Source organism: Patella vulgata, chromosome 2 (assembly GCF_932274485.2).
Source record: "Patella vulgata chromosome 2, xgPatVulg1.2, whole genome shotgun sequence".
Classification (NCBI taxonomy): Eukaryota; Metazoa; Mollusca; class Gastropoda; family Patellidae; genus Patella; species Patella vulgata.
The window spans coordinates 17,871,755-17,892,678 of record NC_065880.2 but is presented as its reverse complement, the minus strand read 5'-3'; the positions used below and the strand labels follow the sequence as shown (position 1 = coordinate 17,892,678).

Below are 20,924 nucleotides of genomic sequence, written 5' to 3'. Positions count from 1 at the left end.
AATAACAGCACTCTGCCAACTGTGTGCAACGATTTAAGTCGTAGATAAGCGTAAATAGCTTGTTAAAACCAATTGTCTAGACAATGATCAAAAAAGCATGTTTTTCAGAGACAAACTGCTGATCAGAAAAGAAAGGTGTTTGTATTACACCATTTTATTTTTCTAATCAACCAGTTTCCGGTATTGGAAAAGTTTACCGGATAATTCCCATGATAACTGAATTTGAAAGATTTGACTGACATTTTCAATATATTCCCTTTTCATTATCAGCTCTCTATCTAAATCTTACATAAAGCATATCTAATGTTAATTTGCGTTTGCTTTGTCTTATATTTTGTATATTCAAACTATCATTGCGTTTGCGAACAGATTTATAGTTTTATATTATGTATATGATCGATGGTGATTAAAGATGATTGATCCAGAGGACACGAGGAAAAAACTCAGGCTATCAATGTCCATCAATCATCGAGTTCCGGAAAGAGCGCACGAAATCATCCCTTCAATTATACAATCCACAGTATGGAATCCAAAATTAAACCGATGTTAGTTTTCTAGAGTTACAGTTCCAGGCCCTTAGTTCTTACAGATAAATAATGGTCTCCCGCCAACAGAGGACAATTCCTTGCCACTTCTTAAAGAAGGACAATTCCATGATATTTTTTGTACCATAATAGGTAAAAGTACTTGTTATTCATTTAACAAGCACAATAACGGCAATTCCATGGCATTTGTGTAGTCAGAACATTTCCTTGTTATTTTGGGGATATGGTCACTGCATTTTGCTGCTCTCTGTAATTCTACGGAAAGATATCTGTACATCGGTAATAGGAATCCTTTCATTCACCAAATCATTAATTATTTACTATACTTTGATCCAAAAATATATTCTCAAAGAACTGATTCGTGTTCTGTGGCCTTAACATCACGAAACCAAACATAAATATTTGAATATGATTTCAATTACATTATGTTATTTTTAATACAACACACGATATTATGAGTCTACAAAATCTTAGCACTGTCTATATAAAGAAGACAGAGGGAAAGATTCTAGAAGACTTGTTTTCTGCAAAGTAATTCCTTAGTTAAATAACAAGAGAAAATAGACAAACCGAGATAATCTGGGAAAATTGGCACATTTAGTATAGTAATGACATATCTCTTGTCAATTTACTGTCAATTACCAAAAGACCAAAGCTGTCGACATAGCGATCAATCAGCGTAATTCGAAAGCCTCCAGTGTTCCTGTATCTGATGTTTACTGTCGGAAATGAAGGCGTGATCTCTAGGCCATAGGATCCTACACGGAGGTTATTTTGATTAAATCATCGTCTACGATAGCAAACATTGCAATTTTGCCTATGCTTCTAAATTTCCTTTTGTCGTAATAAGTAAACAGCCCAAGTTGCAACGCTTTTGTGGTGAAGTTAGATTTTGTTCTTTGATACAGGCACTTTATTCTTCAAATACTGGTTGTTTACTCTGTAGAGACCAGGTCATACAGACCTCGTCATTCCTTTCGTTTCTCATTTACATTAAGACATCATCTTGTAGACTATAATTTTCAGTTTTAGGTTGGCAGTTTATTGAATAAAGCATTTTGTTTGTATCTAATACAAGGTATTTCATTTTAAAATAATAAATGATAGCAATCGTCTCCCTTGCGACAATAATCACATTTTGACAAAATCCATTTCGGTTTTAATTGGATACTGTGATGGTGTCAGGACATTCTAATCCAGAAATAAACTCTCTTATACATTAAGGTACATTAAAGGACTAGGGCTAGATAAATAGATCATAACAGGCTGCAGTCAGTCGTGCCAAGTATGATAGGTTGTGCTCTATTTTAAAGGAGCTAAAACCCATTGATTTTGGTCAAAATAAAGCACTGAACTGGATTGATCTAAAGTCCCCGGCAAACGTCAACACAACACGAGAAAATGTCAAAAACAATTTACAAACTTGAAAAAAGTCGCCTCCTCACAGCTTTCCAGGTCAGATCGCATAACCTTGGCGTTTGTTTTGAACGTGCCCAAAACAAACGCCGTGACTCGGCGATCATTGGCGACCACGGAGACCACAACACGATATCTGGCGTTTCCATTACGCTTTTACCACGCTAATGACGATCTTGGTGCGCTCTGGGACCATTTTCCGTCGCCGTAGCAGCGCAGTAAGGACGCAACCCCGGTCTGACGGGGGTTTAATGTGTAGTTTCGATTAGTGATGGAGCAGGATTTAAAATTAATATTTGGCTTACTATGTTGAAAAATCTGTTATTATCACTGGCATCATCTATAGACGTAAAACGTTCAAGAATATTAATACAATCATATAAGTCGACAATTAATGATTTTAAGAAAACAAAGAGGTCGAATTATTTTAATTTCTTGAAATACAAAAGTACAACAAAAAAATCGTTACATTATTTAAGTTCAAGCTCAAAGGTCTTCTCATATCAAAGATTAAGTGTCCGAGATTTTTTTATCCCCGACGAATAATCATTGTTCCCCCGAGTGTATGTGTGCTACCGGCAGTCAATCCATCATTGAAAAAGCATCGAAGTTTTCCCAAATGCACCCATTTATAAAGGAGATTATTTGAGCAAGTCAAGGCCAGTGTGTTTAGACTTGTACAAAACCGGAAATGTGGGCGCTTAAATAAGCATCGCCATATAACCATGATAGTGAATACTCGTGCACGATACTCAATCACCGACGCAACGTCGGTGGAGAAAAACCGATTGGTGGGAATAGTGTGCCGAGTCCTACAGATTGTCACAGACGATTAATAATGCGACAAATCCATGGTGTGAACAGTCCTTAAATTGAAAGACACAGGCGACACGCCATCTTTCCGCTCGTAGTGCACTTTTTATCATCCATCGAAGTCTACCTACTTTCGCTAGACCTACGTTTTATGTGTAACGCATTAAACGAATTTATGTCATATAATTTGACTTTGATTGACACCATGTAATTTAGTACCTTTAGTTATCAGTAGTAACACACATATAGTTATTTTTAAACATTGTTTCTTATCTGAACATTCGCTTATCAAATCTGTGTAATATCATAGTCTAATGGTCAAGCAAGTCGATACTAAAATAGTTATGCTCTAACAAATAGAATACACGCTTTCAACTTGATAAGGGTATTCTAATAAGGATAACAATATGGAGATTACTTTCGAAAGGTTAGTAATATGATCAAGACTTCTAATAATTAATATATTTTTTAAAGCTGGGGTCGGGGATCCCTCCAACCTTATAACACAATATGTTAGTATTATTTCGTTTCATTTTTATTCGTCTGATTTCCGACACCCCCAAAACAAAACTATAAAACAGAATAAACGAATCGAAGTACATGTAACTTCTTTCTTCAATCCGAATGTTTAAAATAAATTTTAAAGTAGATCAAGTATTACCCGATTTCACTGTATGCTTTGTCGTGTATCTATAATTTATGAGTTGCACGTCACAAATAACTTTCTTTATTGAAAAAATGGTGTTAATCAATTTAAAGAATGGGCGTTGGTGTGAAAATACGTAATCTATATTATAAAGGATGGTTAATTGAGCGTTATTGCAAATCAAATCGGAATCAGTTGCGTGTTAATATGTTCATCAGAACATTAACTTTACAGTACTTTGATGTAATCAGAATTACTGAAGATCTTAAAGAGAAATTAACGGATGATTTGTTCATGTTGCTCATCAATTTATCTACTTTAGAAAAAGTAGCCACCATAGAAAAGGTATTCAAGCATTAAGCTATATCTGTGAGTGAGTGGGTGCTTGTTTATGGTTTATTTCTTTTGATGTGATCATCAAGTATTTATACATTCATTAATTAAGAAAAAACAAATAATTAAAAACAAAAAGTTTTCCAGTTCTTATCAGCAATGTTACTTATGTGCATTTTCTTTTTTACCAGTTAATCGTTTTCGAGTAGAAATATACGTGATTGGAAGATATACAAATCATCGTCATGGATACTACTTTTTGAATGTGTTATAATATTTTATTAAATACATGACATAAGCAGACATTGAAATTTATTAAAGTTTTATAAAATTCTCTAATTCTTAACACGAACATTAATAATCAATAATATGTTATGTATATACTAAAACTACATGTGGGTTACACATAAGGTGACTGATATTACTGAGTGAAGACATCTAAGAACAAATGCGGTTTCATGTGACGAACAGCTTCTAATATTTCGAGGTAGTTTGTCCTCGAGAAGAGAAGTTTGTACATAAAATGAGCGATTACCAAATAAGATTGTAGAATGTCTTCCAATCTAATTTTGTTTATAAAGAAGTCTGAAAAGTCATTTATTAATTTAAGTTTACATTCATTAAAAGGAAGAATTTCCAGACGAAAGTATCGGATAAAGAATTGTCTACCCTACTGTTTCAATTCTGTGAATATTTAGCGTCTCATGATTCACCGCATAAGTTTTCTGTTAACATCGGTGTCTGGCAATTAATAAAGAGCTGACAGTTTTCGCTATAATAGTTAAATAATAGATAATGGAAAGAGAATATTTTGAAAATTTTAGTCAAATTACTTCACTCTGAGCCAAGGAATCGGCGATATAATTATAGGTTAGCCTCGATTGTCATTAATACCGTTGTTACGATAATGAACAAAGTCCCGATTGTCCATTTTTACGCTTACTGCATCCAGCACAAAACGTATTTGAATCCACTAAATATCGCAGGCATCCGGTGGCATCAAGAGTTGAGTATGGTCTTGGTAAGTTAATTAATATCTAATTCATGATTTAGATAACATTTCAGGAATAAATATTTAGGCAGATTTAACTATTCACGTTGTTAATATTGTAAATCAAGCGAAACATTTAATGATTGGAAGCTATACAATTCGGACCATTAAAGTAGATTGTCTGCGAACTGAGTGCTACGTGTCTAACGAATATAATGAACGGATGCTGGCTTCAGGCTTGGCTAAGCGACGATGTCCTAAATCATATTTCACTATTCTGCATGCTGCACTATTCAATGCTATGCTCAATGTAATACCAGTACATTTTTTGCCAAAGATGCTAAATCGTGTCACTAATCAATTTATTAGAAAGACAGATAGAAATGAAATAAAATGGGGTGTAATGTCCTAATGTTCTGCACCGACTCGGCTAATGAAGACAAGCATACGCCATTACGCCTATGTGTTCACGGGACTTCGTTTTGCTTCCCATCCGAAGGACTAGACAATGTTAGAGACAGATAGAGACGGTTACGAAGCAAACTCTAATTTTGATAGAGAACTGTTGACTACTGACTTGGTAACCAATGGGTTATTATAGATAAGCGTGTACGCGTCTAGGGCAATTTGTCAACGAGTCCTTATGCGATTAAACGGATATATCAGACCGGTAATTAGAACCTTTAGTCGAGGTCATCCTGACGTGACAGGTCATAGTCTGGACTATTCTCTTGATCGGATCTTCAAGATGTAATTAGTGGTTAGTAATAATTAAAGTAGTAGGTAGTTGCCTATAGAGCAAATATATCATTTAACAAATCTATGATTATCTTATCGATATAAGCACAAGATGACAGGTTAGAGTTTCCATATGGAACTTTCTCAAGAACACATCAATGTAGCTCGACTACAAAGAAATCTTACGGTTAAGGACATATTTTAAATGATTGTGAAAGTACGACAAGGTCGCTAAGGTTAAAGATATCCCCAGATGAGATTGAAATATGGAGAATTAACTATGTAAGGTGCTTGGAACGACTATGAAGCAGGAAACAGTCCATAATTTTGTATATGACCTAAATTTTAGCATTGTTTGCTAATTTATACATTGAAAACTGATAAGATTGGGTGAGTTATTTGATTAGGTAAGGTGCTTAATATAAAACTATCCCAAATTGGATTTTAGGGGAGTCAAGCAGAGCAAGCGCATAAGCTATCCATTCGTTTCAAGAAATGTACCGTTTACAGGATCCAAGTTTAATTTGAAAGTTTCTCTTAAAATTTTACCATTAGATATTTTTGTGATGCTCAAAATTCCTACCGTAACAAATGGTAATTTCCAGTAAAGTATACAACAAGGGCAAAATGTGGTTAGTTGCTATATAATCCAATTTTGATAACCTACATTGTTTATCTTGATTATTTATTAGCCGGTCAAAGAGCAATAAATTTAAATATATGACAAACTAATTTTGCATATCGTAATTTACGTTACACCATGGTTTTCACTCAGCTTACTTTGCCCTTGATGGTTAGATTCGCAAGGATGGTAGGTTTAAATAACGGTATGTACGTAAGTGGCTTGGTTTTTGGGATGACCTGGTGTCGTTGCTGGTATGCTCACCAGTTCTGACGCTTACTTTTTGATGTCATACTGTTACATCGTGCATTTTAAAATTCAACATTTGTGACAAATCTGCTAGCAATCGCTGAGACGCACACATCTTGGCTACTTACTAATTTACTATCAAAAACGTCCGTCGACTTGTCAGGTTTCAGTGATTACACTTAATTGTTATTTTGTATTTATGGACTAATAAGTATGGATTGCCCTGCAGAATCGATGGATGTTATACTTTGGTTACTTTCACTTTAGGAGCCGAGTCGTACAGTTATTTCCGTTTTATTATATAATATGGGTACTTTTATTGCTTTTATATTTTTCAATATATTTATATGTTTATGTAATGTCAATAGGATTCTATCTGTTATCCAGTCCATTTTCTGTATTGTTTATAAAAAGAAATAATTTTAATGTTTTTTAAGGAGTTTAACGAACGCTCGTGAAAAATTGCCGTAATCAACTTGCTTTAATAGTTAGACGATTTTAAGGTTATTATGTATAATATATTATTAAAAATTAATTATATATATTTTCTTGGTGAGAGCGATATAATACGTTAGCTCGTACCGTTGCCCTAGAACTTTGTATTGGTTTGCTGTGGAAACTGTAAGAATGGAAGATATACTGATAGAAACAGCCTTATTTGAACTATTTAAAATTTAAGTTAAATTTAACAAAAGAACACTGAACATATTTTACAGTGTATGCTAAATACCTGAGAATAATCGGGTGTTTCTCGTGTCGTTAATCAAACTAATCATCTTTTCAATCTACCTGTCCCGGTTGACAACTAACTTACCTGTGTAATTATTAAATCAATATTTGCCTGTAATTAACCTTCAATCTGTGTATGCAATAAAATTGAATCAAGATGAATAATATTATGCATAATTTTCATTCCAATCAATGACATATATTGATTTATATTAACGTGTTGGTAAGGCATAATATAGTTTAACGTGATATAAATTTTAAATTGGTACACTTTGCACTATCTATATGCAATGACTGATTTGTTGCTGGCGTCCATGTTTTTAATGGGGATGGGTTTTTTTTTCGTATCTGATTCTAAAACTTATCAAAAATGACCACCTGTTATATAGTATTTTACGATTTCAAATGGTACTCAACTGAATGTTAATGTGCAACTGTAAATAAATCAAAGATGTGTGCAAGTATGTGTGTATAGTCACCTATCACGCATTAACCATTTGTTTCCATCCATTCAGACTGCGACAACATTGCCATTTGTCAAACAGGTATAAGATCTTTCCTGTTGGTAACAATATAATGTTTATATGTGGGATCTGACTATACAGTTGTGCATGTTCAGATTGTGTTAAAAATCTGAAACATATTGTCGATCCATCGCTGAGATATATACTATCGAAGGGTATCGCTGCCAATATTAAATGCTCTGCGACAATGTCGTTTCCATTGATTATATGTAAAAAGTACAATGTACAAAGTCCTAATACCGATAATGATAAAGTTAAAATACATCTAAGGCAAGAGTTAAATGTAAAACGTCAAATGTTAAGTGTTAAATGACAAATGTTTTGTGGGAAAATGATTTTTTTGACGTATCAACATTTTACATTTCTCTCATTACATTTTACATTTGCGCTCTGCCACATCCCATTTGTCCTTCACGCTTTCTACATAGCAACTTTCGCACAGAATCAACTTGCATATGCAAATGTAGGATATCACGTGACTTATTAACATATATGGAAACCCAGCACAAGCACACTATAAGGATATTCACCGCACGACAAAAGAAATCAAGCTGGCACACCATAAGAAACTATCTAGACGACCGTGCGTAATTTTGAATGTGCCAGGAAATAATTGATAGATTTCCAGTAATTTATAACACAATAACTGGAATTTCGTATTAATACCCGTATTTTTATATTTTAAACACCCCCACTCTTTCCGGTCTCTCTATAAACAGAGTTGAGTAGCCTACTTTGATCCATTAAAAAAACAACAATATATAAGCATTGTGCCCAACAAATAAATAATATATTTAAAGAGAGGAATGACTATACATCTTTTAGTATGGACATAGATAAATTTTGATTAAGCCCTGTATCTTTAGTTTAGTGTAGTTCAGTCCCCCCTTCACTTCAACTTGAATCTTATTTTGTAAAGTTAAGCAAATATGAATGTGCCAGAAAATTATTTGCATATTTGAAAAGAGCAATCAGTTATACTTAACATGGTATCTGGAATTTCGTATTTAGATCAGTATTTTTACTTGAATACCCCTTTAATAGTGTGATATTTATTGGATTTGAATTATGAAAATACGATTGTACCAGAAAACTATTTACATATTTACAAACAGAAATTAATGTGATTTTTACTAATATGAAACATGACACTTGAAATTTCGTATTTGGACATTGCACCCCCCCCCACCCCCTCCCGTAATCATCATAAAGTGCCATCCAAAGTGTCAAGGTGAGTAAATTTTTATTGTGTGCTAGGCTGATTTCCTGTTATAGTGTCGTGAATATCCTTGTTCTGGCTTATAGTGTGCCAGGTTTCCGTATATGTTAATAAGTCACGTGATATCCTAAATTTGCATATGCAAGTTAATGCTGTGCGAAACATGCTATGTAGAATGCGTGAAGGACAAATGGGATGTGGCAGAGAGCAAATGTAAAATGTAATGAGAGAAATGTAAAATGTAGACACGTCACAAAAAGCATTTTCCCTCAAAACATTTGTCATTTAACACTTGACGTTTTACATTTAACTCTTGCCTTAGATGTATTTTGACTTTATCAATATCGGTATTAGGACTTTGTACATTGTACTTTTTACATATAATCAATGGAAACGACATTGTCGCAGAGCATTTAATATTGGCAGCGATACCCTTCCATAATATACGTTTTAACTATGATATTACGAGTCGGACAAATGTGTTTCTGTGGCTTCAAGGAGTTTACCAAACGTTGGCACCAAATAACCTGCTCTAAGCAGACCTTTGCTTGACTGTTGGGTGACTAAGAGAATCTAGGGTTATTTTAAATATGATATTATTCAGAATTAGTTACATTTATTTTCTTGGCGAGAGTGATAATGCCCCTCTTTTAAGACGATTCTTGCCTAAGACGCGGCATCCATTCATTGGCTAGAAGGTCGAGTCAATTGAAAACTAAATTTTAACAGATGTTGTTAGACTGCACTATTGTGCTGTAAATGTTAACTTCATAAATAAAAATACAAAAAAAGAAGCCAAAGGACAGTCATATTTCTTGGGAATGTCTGAATAGAATCGCCTGAACGCGGTCAATTGATTATATATATCTCTTGACTTGGGTAATAATACGCGTTTTTAAAATTGTTACTCTCTAAATGGGAATGATTTGTGTCAGGAAATTGAAACCCCTCCTTCTAATCTGTGCACATATATAGAGTACCACAGTTTAACGTACATTATCCAATAAGCGCTCCTTCTTCTATATAATGTCATTCACCCTTTCCGTGTGGTTATGACAATATTATTATGTTGATAGATTGTGCCTTAGGATTACGACGGCATATAGGAATATATCTGGATGTCAGATCAATTAATAAGAGAGAGAGAGAGATGGAGAGAGAGAGAGAGATGGGGTTTTATTTCCACTCGACACTAACTAGATCATCTTGGGACTAACATATGGTACAATTTTATTTCAATAATTCGCTTGGGAGGAGACCGGAGGACCCACAGAAAACCCACGAGGTTGGACAGGCAACCCAACTCCTTGCCACGTGCAAGTAGGTAATCGAAACCACACCACTCGACTCAATAATGGACCTTATGATCCTACGTGTACGCGTTAACCATTCGACCACCCATCCCCTAATTAATACAGTAATTGTTAGCTAAGTGAAATAAGAAGTGGTATCTCATGTTACATTATGATGTAACGTACTCATTTTAATACAGATTTGTGCTGTCTTGCTTTGTAAAAATCACAATGTGAAAAGTCATTAAGACAAGATTTGTTAGCCCCAAAGTAAATTATACAAATAGTGCTTCAGAAGCCTTAAAATGCTGTAGTGATGATAACATGAAAATCTTGTTTGTAAGTTATAGCAACTTGTACTTTAAATATGTAAGAGTACATCAATTATAGTATTACATCAGTTCACAAAAGGAGAATTTATCATATACACTACAGTACGCACTGAAGAGTTTAAATTATGTCCGTTGTATTTTATAAATTGGTTACTAACAAGAGCATTACGTAGGAGTTATTCTATTTTAGATTAAGGATATGAAATTCAATGAAATTGGATTTAACGTCCTACGTTTCTGCACCAAACGGGATAATGAAGGCGGATTTAAGGATATGACACATATTAAAGATACATTATGGGAGAATCGATAAAGAGTTGGCAGTTCTCACTATAATAGTTAAAAACTAGATAACGTAAAGGCAATTTGCTGAAAATTTCATTCAAATTGATCCACTATAAACCGAAAACTAAGCGAATGAAATTTCTGCCTAGCCTCGGTCATCATTAGTAAAGTCAGTACGATAAGCAGCATAGTCTCGATTATCTATTTAATCGTTTAATCGAGAAGGAAAGTTATGCAGTAAATCGGCTCACAATCCACTTAAGATCGCAGGCTAGCGATGCCATCTAGAGTTGATTATGGTCTGGATAAGTTAATTAATGTCTAATCAATAATTTAGATAACATTTCAGCCCTAAAGAAAGACCTGCAATAGACAGCTCTTGCATAATGCATGTTTAATGTAGCATAATCATCCGCCCATTAATTTATCCCACTGTATTTTTTAAAAATCTTTATGATCGATATTATTCTGTATTTTATTGTTGTTTAATTCAAAAAAGGTATTACTAAGTCTATCTTGTATCTTCTTCCCGTGAAACACATCTTTACGCTTTTCCTGGATACCATTTACAGAAGCCACGGTAGCTAAGTGGGAAGATGCTCGCTCTCTATCCTGGAGGTCGCGTGTTCGATCTCTACATTGGCCGGGAACGTTCATCGGGATTTTCCGACGTGGTTTCCCCTTGTCAGTGGTTCAGGGCGGAGGGCCTGACAAGGACAGTGATCTAGTCCCTTGGATGGTACGAAAAACCGAGGTCCCATGTATACATTGGCGTGCACGTAAAAGACCCCTTGGAATTCGATATAAGAGTAGGTCATAGTGCCGCTGCCCGGGCAAAATGTCCCTCATAGCACACGGTATGGCGTATGTCCGTCTTTATTAGCCCAGTCGGAGCAGAACAGTAGGACGTTAAACCCCATTTCATTTCATTTTCATTTCATTTACAGTACATTAAACGGAATGGCTCATTTCTAAAACTTATTATGGTCTGAACCACTCATTATTTCAAATAGTTCCATTGAGTAGTGAGCCCTAACAAGGATACTAGAACCAAGATTACTCATAATTTCAGATTGTTCTATTGAGTAGTTAGTACTAAAGAGTTTCAACTAACAAACTGAATTCTTTCAGATTGTGGTATTTATTTGAAATAAGAAAGGCATATACTGAGATACAATAAAACGCACTACTGATTGAACTGCAAGTGTCGGTGAGACATTAAGCAGCTGAAATGTGATTTTGGCATGATAGTAGCTGAATATTTATCGATGTATGGGCCGAAACGTATGAAGGTCGTTATGGTGTTGAGGTACAATTGATCCAATGTAAGGCTGTCTAGAATGTAATCCGCCAGACCTTCGGCATGTTGCCTAATAATGTGGCGGTCTTCTGGACGCATTGTCAACCTACTATCGACCAGTCTAACGATGGTAGGGTAATGGCACCCAAAATTTCGGACGAGCCTGGGTTCTGGTGCGTTATTTTTGTGCCGGTTTCACCCCAATCTGATTAAAACACAGATCTAATTTCGTTTCGTTTTTATACTTCAAAATTTCGATTTTAGCCTACTTGTCTTTACTACACTTGGATCTGGAAGCGTTGTTATTTAACTTGTGTTCTGCTTGAAATGAGGGGTCAGACAATCAAATGATCTGTCGAATCGAGCGTTTGACCTTATAGCCCAAATTAGCGAATTGCTTCTTCGGGGTTTCCGGGAACGATCATGAAATAAATTCTATTTATATGTTTAGTTGACTAATTTTAATCTGCTTCGTGAAAGTCTGAGTGTTTTGATGTTTTAAAATGATTTTCATTATCGACAGTAATGCACCTTTTTTGTCTGTTCTTAATAGTTTTCGCTGAAATAATACACCTTATCTGGGTTCAAAAGAAACTTGATAGTCGTAATCCAAGTAACATCCCTAATCCAGTCATTCTATTGATCCCTAACATTGGTTCACCATTATAAGTCTGTTTTTTGGCCAAGAGGGTGAGACGCGGTGGTTCAGTGAGTAAAACCAGGAGGTCTAGGGTTCGCACCCGGTGTTGGGCGAAACAGTTCCTCGGGATTTTCCGGCACTGTTTCCACGTGCCATTTGTGCTGGACGGAGAGTCTGGCAAGGTTAATATCCAGTCTTTCGTATGACACGAAAAAAATAGTTCCCGTGTATATATTGACGTGCACGTAAAATAAACATTGACGGTTAGAATTTGAAATAATATTTCCCTAATGCACACTGTATGGTGCCTGTCCGTCTTCATTAGCCCAGTTGGTGCAGAAAGTAGGACGTTAAACCCCATTTTATTCATTCATTGGTCAAGTTGGCTTTAGGTTGCAATTTTAAATTTAACCCACGGTCTAGTATGGATTCTTACAAGAACGGACTGTAATATACTGGGCTGTCATATACATTAACATAAATAGCATCAAACTGTTATACAGTACCTGTATAAATAATCTCTGTCTTTCTATTACAGTTTGAGGAGTAGCTTAATCGAAGGTGATATAGTTACAGTGTTATTGATTTCAACCCCGCATCCAACAATAGCAATCATCAACCAATCAAACAGCTCGTTACAATGATTCCACGGATGTGATTGGTCCTGCAATGAATGCGTCTCGATACCTTCTTATTGGAAGTGATTATTTTGAACCTGTATCTTTAAAAACATGATAGTGGTCAGATAGATAAAGGTGTCAATCAACAGATAGAGAAAACCAAGAGACGCAAACGAGACCAAGATGGCCGATTACAATAAGAATACGACGGAAATTTTAAACATATCTCATATGATTTTCCAAAATCTAAACGAATCAGTGACTTCAAAAAATGTGTCTAATGTTACAGAGGCTGTGTCTAATTTACCGCCGAGTTCAAAAGTTATTTTAATAATAATGTACACATTTATATCAACTGCTGCCATTATTGGGAATTCCATAGCCATAACAATATTTGTCCGCGGTAAACGTTCAAGGACGGAACTTCGTGCTTTTCTTACAAACTTGGCAGTAGCGGATTTAATTATGGCTATATTTTGTATACCGTTTACTTTTTCTTACCAACTTATTGGTGACTGGGTGTTTACACCCCCAATGTGTCCTGTGGTGATATTTTTACAATATGTGGCCGTTACGGCTAGTGTCTTTACTAACATGGCCATAGGAATAGACCGTTTTTACGCCGTCGCCTACCCACTTCGGAAAAGATTAACTACATCGAAATCGAAATTTGTGATAATTGCTATATGGACTTTTGCAGTGGTCATCAATTCCGTGCAGTTACTAATAGGACGCACGCAAGAAGGCCTGGATGGGAAATTACATTGCACTGAATCGTGGCCGGAACCGAAACGAGAATTACGTCAATCCTATTCATTGTTTGTGCTTTTTCTTACATATTTCTTACCCCTGTGCATATTAAGTGTGACTTATTCCATTATTGGAAGAATATTATGGAAACGAAACGTTCCTGGTAACAGTGATGAAACCCGTGATGCCTTACAAATTAAATCGAAACGCAAGGTAAGAATGGCTTTTATAATTAATTTGTGATTTTAAGGAATGGAAGTAACAGTTTTTCTTTTTAGAGAGAGAGAGAGAGAGAGAGAGAGAGATTGGTTTAACGTCCACTCAACACAAACTTGGTCACTTCGGGACTAACACATGGTTTAATTTTATTTCAATAATTCGCTTGCGCGTAGGGGTCTTTAGCAGTGGGAGGAAACCGGAGGGCCCGGAGAAAACCCATGTGATTGGACATGCGACCCTGCGTCTTGTCACGTACAACCGGGGAATCGAAACCCCACCAGTTAACTCAATGACAGACCTTATAATACAGCGCGCACGTGCTAACCATTCGGTCACCCGCTTATTTCATATAAGACAGGAGCAATTGTCTTACCATCGTATCCACGGCGGCCCAATTAGCATGGTCGGGTTCAATCTAGGTGTTCCTAGGGATGTTCTGTTCTGGTTTCTCATTGTCAGTCGTGGGGGACGGAGGGCTCGCGAAGAAAATCCTCTAGTTGTTTCGACAGCACGAAAACCTGACGCCCACCCCTTTAGTGGCTGGCGTGTACGTAAACAAAACCATGACAACTGTTGGAGTATGCAGAAAAGCCCCTGCCCGGACAAACTGTCAATCATAGTACTATTGGTTTAGAAGAGTAGCACGTTAAACCCTTTTTTCATGTTCCCAAAGTATGCAAAATAGCCAAATACAATGTTCGGTAATGCCACCCACAATAGAATCTTATATTGATTTTGAAACTAAAGTGTAGTTATCTGTAATATAATTTATTCAAAATCAAGTCTAAAATGTAGAGTTTTCATTGTCTGTTTGTTTACCTGTTTGTGCACTGATGTTCATTTAGAGAGGTGGAATAAAATTCAGTTATTTGTCATAAGACGCTATGAGGTTCGTAATTTGAAATTGCACCAACAGCGAAAAGATTGTCTGGTAATATTTTAACCTCATACTTCATTTTAAAACTGTACTTTATAAAGACGTGACGATAATTCAGTCCCAGAAAATCTCCGTGGAAATACAGCAGATGTTGAAATTTTACAGATCAATCTTTAGGCATCAATTTGCTTTCGCCACAGGAACGATTGCTGTATCTTGCTAATCTGTAATAACTAGTTAGTGTATGGAAAAGCATACGTCCCCATAGTGCCATATCAGCATGACCCGAATTTGCGATTGTGCGTCAAAGAGATTATTTTAACTACAGTATTTAGGATTAGTGACAGGGTTGAGGCAACGTTTTTTTTAACCCTTCGTATAAGAGAGAGAGAGAAATGTGGTTTAACGTCCACTCGACACAAACCAGGTCATTTCGGGAGTAACATTTGGTTTAATTTTATTTCAATAATTCGCTTGCGCGTAGGGGTCTTTAGCAGTGGGAGGAAACCGGAGGACCCGGAGAAAACCCTTGAGGTTGGACAGGCGACCGTACTCCTTGTCACGTACAACCGGGGATTCGAAACCACGCCAGTTGACTCAATGACCGGCCTTATGATACAGCGCGCACGTGCTAACCATTGCCCCCCCCCCCTTTGTATAAGAAGCAAGCAGAAGGGATGTATGGTAGCTTCCATGCGTTACGGTTAGGGTTAGGTTAGGTTATCGATGTTTCAAAAGTATTTACGAGGTAATCTTTATTCGTAAACATTGTGGTTATGAATAAACCTTTCCAAATAAAAAAAGTGTGTTTTGTACAACAATTACATACTACCAATTTCAAATATTATTATCTGTATGATAAAATTTGTCCGCGATAAACGTTCAAGGGCGGAACTTCGTGCTTTTCTTACAAACTTGGCAGTAGCGGATTTAGTTATGGCTTAATAAATGCCGGAAGACCTGCTATCGCGGTGAAAACATTAGTATAAAAATGTACTTTTATTTTGCTATCTTTAATTTCAATTATTTATTACCAAAGAGCAGCATTAATTAACTATTCTAATATATATATAAAATGTGAAACTGCTTGTATTCGTATTTATTTGTTATCGTTCTAGCTGAACGTTACTAGTTCATAATTAATCATTTCTATTATTGTTTAGTGAATAGAAAGGATTCGTCATAAATAATAGAATAATATACAACCATAAACAATCGTATATTGCCGAAAGCCTACATCTATACGACAATAAAAACAGTAATTGTTGTAAACTTTGTATTGTTGTGTTTCTTCGTTGATTTCTAACTTTAGTAACTCTCCAGTGTCTTATAAAGTTCAAAACGATTAATTCTACTATGAAACCAGTAAAAAAGTTCGTGAAATCTGGCAATATCCCTTTAAGAAGTATCATTCTCAGTGGCACTGCCATGGATTTATTACTAAATTTAATCAATTTAATCAATTTCAAGTCGCGTTTACATTGACCGGATTGTAACAATTCGTGTTTTTAAAAGATAAATGATAGAAGATGCTTTCTTCTATCATACCACTTGTTCATTTTCTAAATGATAATATTGTTATAACATGAATTATTCTAAGTCAGGATAACCCCGTCAAAACACATAATGTTATCTAATCATCGATTAAATAATTGATTGTTACATGCAGTATTATTGAACTAAAATTATGTCCTTATTGCTATAAGGAAGCCATATATGCTACAGTATTTTCTTTGAATGGCATTTAGTAATTGGAACATAATCAAAAACACATTTTTATGGAATAACAATTACTATGGTTTATTTCACTGCGACGTTTCAAGCATGATAACGACTTGTGAAACCTTGTTGAAACATCGCAGTGAATGATAACGACTTGTGAAACCTTGTTGAAACGTCGCAGTGAATGATAACGACTTGTGAAACCTTGATGAAACGTCGCAGTGAAATAAACCATAGTAATTGTTATTCCATAAAAGTGTGTTTTTAATGCTACAGTATTATTGAGTGTACTCTTATATTACACCCTGCTTCCCATTTGAGGAATTCTCATGTCGTAACTAACAAACTTATGAATTATTAGTCACGGATAATGTTGCCATCTTGGATTGACACGCAGTGGGTTTACACAAAAAGATATTTTATTATCTCATTTCTGTCTCTCTTTTTTTTTCTCTTGAATGGTTTTATGATTATTTTATCGCATTATATAAAATATGGGACCCATTTACGATTGGTAATAAATTGTTCTAAATTATTTAATTGTAGCTGGAGGGGGTATAATTATGTTCTGGTTGCATTGCAGTTTGAACAGCCCTGGATTCAACAGGGTACCAGTTGTTTGAAGTGGGTATACGTATACAAATTAAAAGCAACACTGCACAGAAAGAATCTAAATAATCTGAAAGTTTCAACTCAAAATAATGAGCTGGTCAGAAATCCTCGCCTGATTTGCTGAACGGGGTTACGCCATGCATTTGAAAAATACTATATTATTCAGCTGTATGTGTGACGTGGTAATCGCGACGATCCCTTCCACTATAACCCAGGAAGGTATGTAAATATGCATATCCAGACACTTGGAAATAGCGTGGAATTTAAGAACTTGCCGCCAACCACATGAGGAAATTGACAGTTTAGATTTTTACGAAAAGGTACCAAGCATAAAGCTTCACATTCTTGTATAGGACTAGGGTAATGGTGTTTTTATACACTGAAATATATATGGGATGATTCCTTTAATAGTGAAAGTATCCTTGGTTTGAGTATAAATTACTACAAGAATGCTTGAATCGACGGTCCACAGCCCACAGTCGTGTGCTTCACCACAGCTCCACTTGACATAAATTAACCTGAATTGGGACAATCTTGACCTTTACTATTCGATCCCCAGTAGCAATGACCCATATCCATAACCCTTCATACAAAGTCCATTTTGTGTTGATCTCGTAGTCATAGCGAAAGGGATAAATTTCAATTTCATTACTTATATAATGAGTTCTACAAACGTCAAAGGTGGGTTATTATTTCATCATATATGTCCATAAATCATTACAGATTATACGTAGTGGTCAGATTAGATCTTGTCGTAATCTATTTGTGTTTATAATTCGGGTAAGACACATTCATCAAAATAATCAACTGATAAACTTTGTTTGAAGTAAAGCGGTTTGATTTTCGGAGATATAAAGTTTGTAACATCCTGCTTTTTTGCACCTACATGGATAATGAAGACGGTCATATGGCAGACGGTGTGCTATGAGGGAATTCCAACTACAAAGGGTTACGTGCACGACAATGTGTACGCGGGATCTCGGTTTGTCTCCCCATCCGAACAACTGGGCGCAGTCCCGAAGACGTTCGTGGCCAACGCCGGGGTCGAACCTGGGATCTGCAGGGTATTTTGCATCAGGCTTATATCACAATAAAAAAATCGGACACATTTAACAAAATGTCGCTATGTATCTATTTACTCACGAATCATCTAACCACTGTTGGTTGTCATTTCTGGTGTTAAATTAATGGATATACATCAACAAAATATCGTGTTCAACGCGTAAATGCCGTAATGGACGTCAAAATAATTCCTGTTTTTCTACAAAAGAAACTACACGTATCATTACATCTATGACGTAAACGATTGACACTCGAAATAACCGACACTGTTAACCACAGCTTACATGGGTTTTTGTTAGGTATAATCTGAGCTAAGGTGGTTAAAGAAAATCGACGTCTAGTTAATGACGTATACGATGTTGTTGGTCGAGCTTCTATCCATCAATGTCGATGGCTGAAAGTTAGACACGGTAATCACAGATGAAAAACAATAATAGCTTTTGAATGTGGTTTATTTAAATCTTCGTTAACTCGTAAAGTGTTGGAAGAAGTAAACCTAGTAAATGTCACGTTATTCCTTAAAGGACCAATCCTAGGTTCATTTTTTGCAGTGGGCAGAAGTCTGTCCCGTCAAACACCAATATAGGTAAAGGTATGGATTACATGTAAACTATTTAGACCGTCGAAAATGATCGTTAGGCTTAAATAACGGGGGTTGCATAGCACATTTAAAGAACTTCGTTATTCAAATATTCAACTTGATTATCGAGTTCGAGTGAGGAACGGGGTAGGGGTGATAATCGAGAGTTCGAACAAGCTCTATAATTCGGAAAATGTATGAAGACCCTTATCTAGTGATTTATTTAGCGTGAAATATGGGGTTTTATCACCAAGAAGAGTGTAACTTCGAATTTACCCGTTTTATTCACTACTAAATATATCTGAGACGGTGGAGTTGGCGCTTGGAGTTTAAATATATAAGAAGTGGTGTGTGTCGTGCACGAAGTTCATGTTTACTTTTTGTAGATCAACTGACACCACTCTTCATACATTTTGGAAATTAATATAGCCGAACATTTCTGTTATACTGGTGGCTGCTTTTAGTTCCAAAGTTACCCATCTGCTAAATAATTATCGAACAAGATATGACACATTATATAGTAATGATAATTTTTCCAGAAGTTTTTTTTAATATTATATACTTAAAATAGGTATGCTTAATTAAATAATAACATCAGTATGTTATTATAGTAGCACAAATTGTGGAAGTGAAAATTCGACACAAAGTATAGACATGGATAGAATGCTGGTGTTAACCTTGAAAGTTTTACAAAAAATACGATACGTTGATTTGTTACTTTGTTTTAATTGCCACATTTTAAAAATAAAGTAATTGATTTTGTCTAAGTAAATGTTGGTGCATGGAAGCTAACAATGATTAAGTAAAAAATGTAATTACGTGGTGTGATGTTCTCATAACATATTAAAGACGGTAATTAAATATTGGCAGGGAGCAACACATTTAGCTAGTTCTTACATGGAAATGAAGGTCAGCGAGGAATTTAAAGGGCATCTAATCAATTGCTGGATGAGAACAATTCTTTGATCTGACTGACTGGATTATCAAACACTTTTTGTAGTCTTGATCATGAAAGTTTACTTTGAAATAAACACTGAAAGGGGTTGATCTATACACTTTTAACAAAAAGGTATGAGGACGTGCTAACAGCCGGAAATGGTGATTCATCGTTGGATTTAAGCTTTAAAAAGGCCATTCTGAAATTAAATGGGAGAGAGAGAGAGAAATGGGGTTTAACGTCCACTCGACACAACTAGGTCATTTCGGGACTAACATATGGTTTTTAATTTTATTTGAAGATTGGGATACGTTTATGAGAATTCGTCCTACATTTATTTCTATTGGCTAAACTAAGTTACTGTATTTTTTACTGCCACGATTGTGATGAAATAGTTCTCTGTCAACGCGTTTAGTTAAACCCGTTTTATAGCCCATATTTCAAATTGGACGTATTTTGTCGTCATTCTGTCGATCGGTCCTGTGTGGGCATATTTTGAAAGTAATGTGTTAAATATCTATAGATATAAACTCTTCATCGAAGACAGGTCATCCCTCAACAAAACAAATCAAACATTAAATTCAATCTAATCATAAATTTCATTTTCGATCCGAACAGATCTAGCTAGTTTAGTTTTGTGAATTCAATACTTCATCATACTATATATTCTTTTCAATAGAAAAAGTTACCTTTCGCAAAATAATGACATCCAGAATTAGATAACGGCCTCTATAATACTTTAATCTCGCGTGTTGTATGTGGAGCTAAATCTGGAAGAAGTCTCTGGGTAGAGCCGTTTAAAATCACACGATATAACCCTTTCTATGGATCCAGGATTTGGAACAGTTACTATATTAATAGAAAAAAATAT

General features: G+C 35.5%; 1 protein-coding gene across 3 annotated transcripts in view; it reads left to right on the top strand.

Moving 5' to 3' along the window:
• Positions 1-20,924, top strand: part of LOC126811817 (tachykinin-like peptides receptor 86C) — a 99,553-nt gene that overhangs the window by 57,061 nt on the left and 21,568 nt on the right. For all 3 annotated transcript variants that reach the window (XM_050537740.2, XM_050537742.2, XM_050537741.2), the window contains one exon: positions 13,213-14,257. In XM_050537740.2, the coding sequence (XP_050393697.1) occupies positions 13,478-14,257 (780 nt within the window). In that variant the 5' untranslated portion in view covers positions 13,213-13,477. The remainder of the gene's footprint in view (positions 1-13,212; positions 14,258-20,924) is intronic.